At 45.7% G+C, this 7,876-nt stretch overlaps 1 protein-coding gene and 1 long non-coding RNA gene across 2 annotated transcripts in view; both read left to right on the forward strand.

Moving 5' to 3' along the window:
- The window catches only part of LOC116066732 (cystatin-F), a 4,570-nt gene extending 914 nt beyond the window's left edge, over nt 1-3,656 (forward strand). The window contains exons 2-5 of the mRNA XM_035992373.1: nt 222-245; nt 342-499; nt 2,381-2,497; nt 3,456-3,656. Of these exons, the coding sequence (XP_035848266.1) occupies nt 222-245; nt 342-499; nt 2,381-2,497; nt 3,456-3,536 (380 nt within the window). The 3' untranslated portion in view covers nt 3,537-3,656. The remainder of the gene's footprint in view (nt 1-221; nt 246-341; nt 500-2,380; nt 2,498-3,455) is intronic.
- Nucleotides 3,657-4,387: 731 nt separating this feature from the next.
- On the forward strand, nt 4,388-6,884 carry LOC116066733. The gene is made up of 3 exons (XR_004109027.1): nt 4,388-4,399; nt 4,756-4,760; nt 6,106-6,884. It is a non-coding gene; the product is annotated as an uncharacterized LOC116066733 (long non-coding RNA).
- The last annotated feature ends 992 nt before the right edge of the window (nt 6,885-7,876 follow it).

Raw genomic sequence — 7,876 nt, forward strand, 5'->3', positions numbered from 1 at the left:
GTGTTTCTCTCTCTCTGTGTGTGTGTGTGTGTGTGTGTGTGTTTCTCTCTCTCTGTGTGTGTGTGTGTGTGTGTGTGTGTGTGTGTTTCTCTCTCTCTGTGTGTGTGTGTGTGTGTGTGTGTGTGTGTGTGTGTGTGTGTGTGTGTGAGATACTCCAGTACTGGAGTAACTGTACTTAGTTACATTCCACCTCTGATGTAGACTAACCTCTCCCCCTGCAGAGTTGCCGCTGGCAGCATTTGGCGGCCATGTAGGCGGTTCGATGCCGGGCTCTCCGTCCAACATGAGCAGGAGCCGTGCCGGCGGTTCGATGCCGGGCTCTCCGTCCAACGTGAGCAGGAGCCGTGCCGGCGGTTCGATGCCGGGCTCTCCGTCCAACGTGAGCAGGAATGACCGCGGCCTGCAGCAGGTCGTCCTCGCTGCCGCTTACTCCTTCAACAACCAATCAAACGACGCCTTCCTCTTCAAACCCTCGCTCATCCTCAGAGCGCAGCGACAGGTACGAAAACACACGGTTCACAGAGGTAGACGTATGAAATACACATTATGATGGAGTTAATGAAGCCCCAGTTATTAAAACATATTAATATATAAAACATATTAATATATATAAACTCTACGGAGAGTCCGGTACAGACTCTGGGCGGGAAAACTGAGATTAGTGCTCGTATTACACACACACACACACACACACACACACACACACACACACACAGCTCCTCCACCATGCGGTGTTTGGTGTTTTTGGCCCCCAACGTCGCCTTCCAGGCAACGCGGTAGTGGTTATGTTAGTGTTAAGGTGAGGGTTAGCTGCCTGTAAGGCGACGTTGAGGGCTTAAAACACCACCGTGCCCACAGCGTCTGTCTACATAAAGGAGAGAAGACAGCTGGCCAAATTCACCAGTTCATTAAAGGTTGGTATCTATCTGGTGAACACCTTCACACAATCGCACATTAGAAAGTGCTATAAAAACATTTTATATTCTGAATACCATGTTGAGTCCCGACCTGACTCTTAGCAACAAGCCTGCTGTAGAGAGTTAACTAGTCGCAAGTTTGCAGGAAAATGCAGTTGGGTTGTCGAGGTCAAGACACCTTAAGTAGCAGCTGTCAATCAAATACACTTATTATAAACCTATAAACCCCGCCACAAATTGCTTTCGAATCTGTGGGAAACACTGCACACACACACACACACACACACACACACACACACACACACAGACAGAGACACACACACACACACACACACACACACACACACACACACAGAGACACACACACACACACACACAGACACACACAGACACACACAGACACACACAGACACACACACACACACACACACACACACACACAGACAGAGACACACACACACACACACACACACACAGAGACACACACACACACACACACACACACACAGACACACACACACACACACAGACACAGAGACACACACACACAGACACACACAGACACACACACACACACAGAGACACACACACACACACACACACAGACACACACAGACACACACACACAGACACACACACAGACAGAGACACACAGACACACACACACACACACACACACACACACACAGACACACACACACACAGACAGAGACACACACACACACACAGAGACAGACACACACACAAACACACACAGACACACACACACACACATAGAGACATACACACACACACACACACACAGAGACAGACACACACACAAACACACACACACACACACACATAGAGACATACACACACACACACACACACACAGACACACACAGAGACAGACACACACACACACACACACACAGACACACACACACACACACAGAGACAGACACACACACACACACACACACACACACACACACACACATAGAGACACACACACACATAGAGACATACACACACACACACACAGACACACACAGAGACACACACACACACACACACACAGACACACACACACACAGACAGAGACACACACACACACACACACACACACACACACATAGAGACATACACACACAGACAGACACACAAACAGAGACCTACACACACCCAGACACACACACACACACACACAGACACACACACACACACACACACACACACACACAGACAGTAGTCTACTAGTTTTTAAAACTACTTTAGAAAGTAGAACACAGCAAACTACTGAGTTCCAGTAACGTAACTGTAATGAGTTGAGGAACTTGTATTACTTGTATTGTGTGTACTTGTAACTTGTGTTGTGTGTACTTGTAACTTGTATTGTGTGTACTTGTAACTTGTATTGTGTGTACTTGTAACTTGTGTTGTGTATTGTGTGTACTTGTAACTTGTGTTGTGTGCTCCAGGTGGTCCGGGGTGTGAAGTACATCGTGGACTGGAAGATCTCCAGAACCGTGTGCCGTAAACGAGAAGACGGCAATCTGTCCAACTGTGACTTCCAGCCTGCAGGACGTCTGCACCAGGTGACTCCCCCACGTGATGGGAAGTAATAAGAAATACCTGCCACCCATAGGCACCGATTTATGTTTTCCTCCGTGGGTGCTCACGGGCGCACGCCCTTTAAAAATAAAAGGAGTCAAAAAATGTTTGCATTTCAGAACCTTAGGAAATGGACAGCGGCCGACGCGAACACACACACCTATTAACTGGATAATTAAGGCGTAAAGTAGCTCTCATCTCAGGACAGGACCACTTCTCACAGAGACAGAGAGGACTGGAGATGAGAAGTTTAACTGACACGTAACCACGATCAGCTTCGTGGGAAATTAAGAATTAATGACATCAACATAACCAATCACACTATGACAGATGCTCCACTTAGCACCAACTGCTATGTTTAATTGTAAATGCATGGAGCCGACTGGCAGTCTGGCACACTGGGTGCTCAGTGTTTGCCACGGTATCGGCGCCTATGCTGCCACCAGGGACGCATCCACGCAGAGAGAGACCCTGAGGACACGTAGGAGACCTGCAGAGAGACCCAGAGAGACTCTGAGAGACCCAGAATGAGTCAGAGAGACCCAGAAAAACTCCTAGAGAGACTGAGAGACTGAGAGAGACCCAGAGAGACTGAGAGAGACTGAGAGAGACCCAGAGAGACTGAGAGAGACCCAGAGAGTCCCAGAGAGACTGAGAGAGACTCAGAGAGACCCAGAGAGACTGAGAGAGACCCAGAGAGACTCAGAGAGACCTGCAGAGAGTATCTGAGACTGTTTCAGTCATTTTGTGTCTCTTCTTGTTGTATGTGTAGTTTTAGTCGACTTGTGTAGTAGTTTGCAGTCTGCATGTGTGTTTTTTGAATCTATTTCTAGTCATTCAGTGTCCTGTAGTCTAATCCCCTCCCGTTGACCTCATGTGTTTATTAGAGAGCTTTAAAGGTGCTTTATTGTGAAAGTCTGACTTCCTGTTTGTGTCTTCCAGACCTTTGCGTGTCACACCGAGGTCTGGCTGATCCCCTGGCTCAACCAGACCAAGACGCTCCAGTTTCACTGTGGACCCTGAAACCTCCTCCGCCCTCATCACCTGAGAGAGAGAGAGGGACACCTGTCCACCTGAGACAGAGACACCTGTCCACCTGTTCTCTCCTCTCACTCACAATAAAATTGCATTTTGGATGTTGAATAAGTTGTTCAGCAGCTTTATTTCTATATTTACAAAAATCCTTTTTGTCTCTAAATCTACTTTTTCAGTCTCAAACGCTCAGTGTGTTAACATGCAGTTCCTTGAGTCTCTAAACCCCCTTCAGTTGTCTTAAGTCCTCAGTCTGGCCATGTGAGACTAGCCTGAGACGGAAACAGGAAGTGGTTGCTGTCTGCAGCAAATAGGCGTGAAGCGTAGAGTCGTGATTGCTGTTCAGACCAGAAGCACCGGTCATCTCCTTCTCTTCACAGCTCTCTCTCTCTCTGTGTCTGTGTATCTCTCTGTGGGTGTGTCTCTGTGTGTGTGTGTGTGTCTCTGTGTCGGACAGACTGGATAACACGGGCTGCTTCAGCGTGCGGTGTGTGTGTGGCGTAAGCTCCCAGTATCTTGGACCAATCAGATGTCTGTAATGTTTGTTGGTGTAATGTGCAAACATTGCCTCCTTCTGGTCAGAAATAATCCAAACACACAGTTTATATATCTCATCAAAACTGACTGAAGACCAGAATTAGTTTCAACATAATTAAATTATGCCACAGAAATCACACGCAAAATCAATCAGCTTTAACATTCTGAAATAAGTTCTCTTGATTTAAATTATCATTAATTAATAGATTAATAAGGATGTCATTCAGGTGCTAAACTATTTGCATGCCGTGATGAAAGTATGTCACTTCATGTAGATTTAATGAAAACTGCAGATTTGATGTCAGTTTTTATTGGAAGTAAACTGAAAAGCTGCAGAACATCTTCACACAGAGTTCAGAGTTCACCACAGTCATCACGTACCGAGACGGAAGAAACTAAAAATACAGAACCAAACGAAAGACTGAAGCTCCGGTTTGTGTAAATGAGCTGACAAACTGAGCCGATAATCGGCCGTCACAGTCCATTTTCCGTGGCAATACTGCATCGATACACAGACAGAAGTATGGATCTATTATTATATATATGTGTTGGTCAGTTTATCTGCTGGACACATGCAGCACTAGATTAAACAGATGTTGACAAAGTTTCCTTTTGGGGACTATGTGGTATCTATGATATGGTATTCCCTCCCCTACCCTAAACAAACAGGAAGTAGTTGTGTTGTAGTCTTTTGTCTGGGCTTAAAGTGAAAAAAAAATCCTGAGCCTGAAACTTTTTTTGAACGTGTAATATTTCAACATGCATTCATTAAAGTTAATTTGAATGGCAAAACAGGTAAAGTCCTTCTTACATTACACAATAATAAAAGCCATAATTTTTAAGAAGTAAAAACTTTTGGATCAATTTTTACTTCTTCCAACCATATGTTAAAGCTACATTGTGTAAGAATTACTCCCATCTAGCGTTGAGCTCATATATCGCAATCAGCTCTCTCTCGCCACGCAGTACTGCAGCTACGGTAGCCTTCACGCTTCAAAAAGCAAAGGTGTACAAAAGGCCGTCTATCAGCCGTCGTTGCTGGAGTTCATGTCGGAGAGTGGCGCGGACGCCACGAGTGGGCACGCTCGCCACCCGACGGAAAGGAGAGAGAAAGAAAAGGAGACTGCGGCGGGATTTGGTGTGTGCCTCCAAAGCAGCTCCAATGTTCACTCTTTTTTTCTGATGACGCCGGTCTCTTGCTCTTTTCGATTTTCTGGGCGAAGAAGAAGAAGACTCCTGTTCCTGAAATTTGGATTTTGAATACGTGTGGTCCTCCATGTTTCCTTCTTCTAACTTGCCGGGGCCGGGAAGCTACGATACCCGTTAGCAGCATTAGCAGCATTAGCAGCAGCTGTGAGTCGAAAAACGTGAAAGGTGGAGCAGTGTGTCCTGTATGTCTCTTACCAGCTAACGTATTTCTAGATGGAGCATGAATATGGAGCGTCTACCCCAGTTCATGCAAACACTAATGTTAAATTCCAAGCTAATAGGAATACTTGAAATTGATGGTGGTGGTAAATATTCATAAAAAAGGACAAGTTTGTGAAGGGCAACACAGATTCTGATAATGAACTACAAACGTTACACACTGGGACTTTAAATTAAGAAGCAATGTAGATTTACATATTGCAATAATATCATAATCCTACAATGAATCATTGTGAAAACTAAACTTTCTAGATGTGTTGATGCTTTGGCCAGGTCATCATCAAAACAGAGAATTAGTACATCATGATTTTGTCCATGTTTCCAAGTTCCCAATTTTATTTTTTTCCCTCACGGCCGCACGCCGGAGATCTGGCACGGTGCCAGAATACTTTAAGCCCTGTTTTGTTGTTCTTTCACATTTCAAAGAAAACAAAAACAAATTATTTTGTTAATGACTTCGCAGCACTTACATGAGTATTCTTAACAGGTTTAACGATGCTCGTGCATCCTCTGTATTTCAACTTCACGAGGCAAAACTAATTTAACTTTTTTTTTTTAGGCTGTTTTGTCCAAAAGAAGTAAACGTGATGCCAAGTTGTCCTGACAAAGCAGGGGCGTCAAACTCAGTTTCCCAGAGGGCCACACTGGAGAAACAGAATCACACCGAGGGCCAGACATGGAGAGATTATTGACGTGCTTTTGTTACTGCATGTCACTTTTTTTTAACATTTTGGCAGCTTTTTTCCTCATTTTTGTGGCTCTGTCTGTCTGTCTGTCTGTCTGTATATATATCTGCCTGCTTCTGGGGGAATTCCTGAGTCTCAGAGTCGGCAAATCTGCCATATTCTGCTCTGAATGTCATATAATTGCATTTTAAAAAACACGTTCCTGTCTTTTTGGCTTGACGCACAACTAGGCGGGCCAAAATTTATTGTGAACCTAAACTGATATACGGGCCTCAGTCAATTGACCTGAACAGACATGGACGCCTTGCGTAACTTTGGGTTCAACATTAGATTAGATTAGATTTCCAAATATCTCACGTCTGCATGTTTTAAGAAAAGAGACTATGAAAGCTATGAAAACCTTAAAAAGAAGAAGAACTTGGGAAAAAGCCCAGTTTTGATTAATTATGCCCATACTCAAATATGACAACCAAAACCTCAAAAAAGTGACAAAAAATTGCCAAGAAAACACAATCAAAAAGCAGCAAAAACATTAAAAAAGGAACGATGTTGTAACCCCCCCATCCCCTCTGTAAATTACGTCCACACTCACGTCAACCAAAGGTGGCGTTCAAAAGAAATTAAACTCAAAGTTAACAGACAGAAAGAAGCAGGAAACCAGTAAAATGTGACACTCAAACTTTAATGTGTTGTTACATATGTCGGCTCAGGCCGGCTAACAGGTGGCTAGTAGTGCTAACAGGCGGCTAGTAGTGCTAACAGGCGGCTGGTAGCGCTAACAGACGGCTAGTAGCGCTAACAGGCGGCTGGTAGCGCTAACAGACGGCTAGTAGCGCTAACAGACAGCTAGTAGCGCTAACAGGCGGCTAGTAGCGCTAACAGGCGGCTGGTAGCGCTAACAGGCGGCTGGTAGCGCTAACAGACGGCTAGTAGCGCTAACAGACGGCTAGTAGCGCTAACAGGCGGCTAGTAGCGCTAACAGGCGGCTAGTAGCGCTAACAGGCGGCTGGTAGCGCTAACAGGCGGCTAGTAGCGCTAACAAGCGGCTAGTAGCGCTAACAGGCGGCTGGTAGCGCTAACAGGCGGCTGGTAGCGCTAACAGGCGGCTAGTAGCGCTAACAAGCGGCTAGTAGCGCTGACAGGTGGCTGTTAGCACTAACAGGGGGCTAGTAGCACTAACATGCAGCTGGTAGCGCTAACAGGCGGCTGGTAGCGCTAACAGGCGGCTGGTAGCGCTAACAGGCGGCTGGTAGCACTAACAGGCGGCTGGTAGTGCTAACAGCTTAACACGAGCCTTGCCAACGTTCAGACAACACGGTTAGCTGTGGAGGCAGCGACACACGAGCCCAAAACATCAACGGGCAAACACGCTACGACGAGCGAGCTAACCCAGGAGACAGTTAGCCAGTAGCAGGTGAGCGAGCTGATTAGCTTGAGCGAGCTAGCTGGCGTTGACCTCCCTCGGCCGCCGACCGTCTGCCCGTCACAAACCTGAGAACCAAAACTAAACTTTCACATTTTATACACAAACTCTGTTTCCCCGGGCAACAGCAGAAGCCGTTAGCCCTCTGAGGTCTGAGGGCGTTTTCAGATTTCTTCTTAAATTTACCTTTTTAGGGTATTTAAATAAAAATAATGTGTTTCATATCAAAATGTTCAGAACAAACTCAGCTTTCTGTT

This window comes from Sander lucioperca, chromosome 15, assembly GCF_008315115.2.
Source record: "Sander lucioperca isolate FBNREF2018 chromosome 15, SLUC_FBN_1.2, whole genome shotgun sequence".
Lineage (NCBI taxonomy): Eukaryota > Metazoa > Chordata > Actinopteri > Perciformes > Percidae > Sander > Sander lucioperca.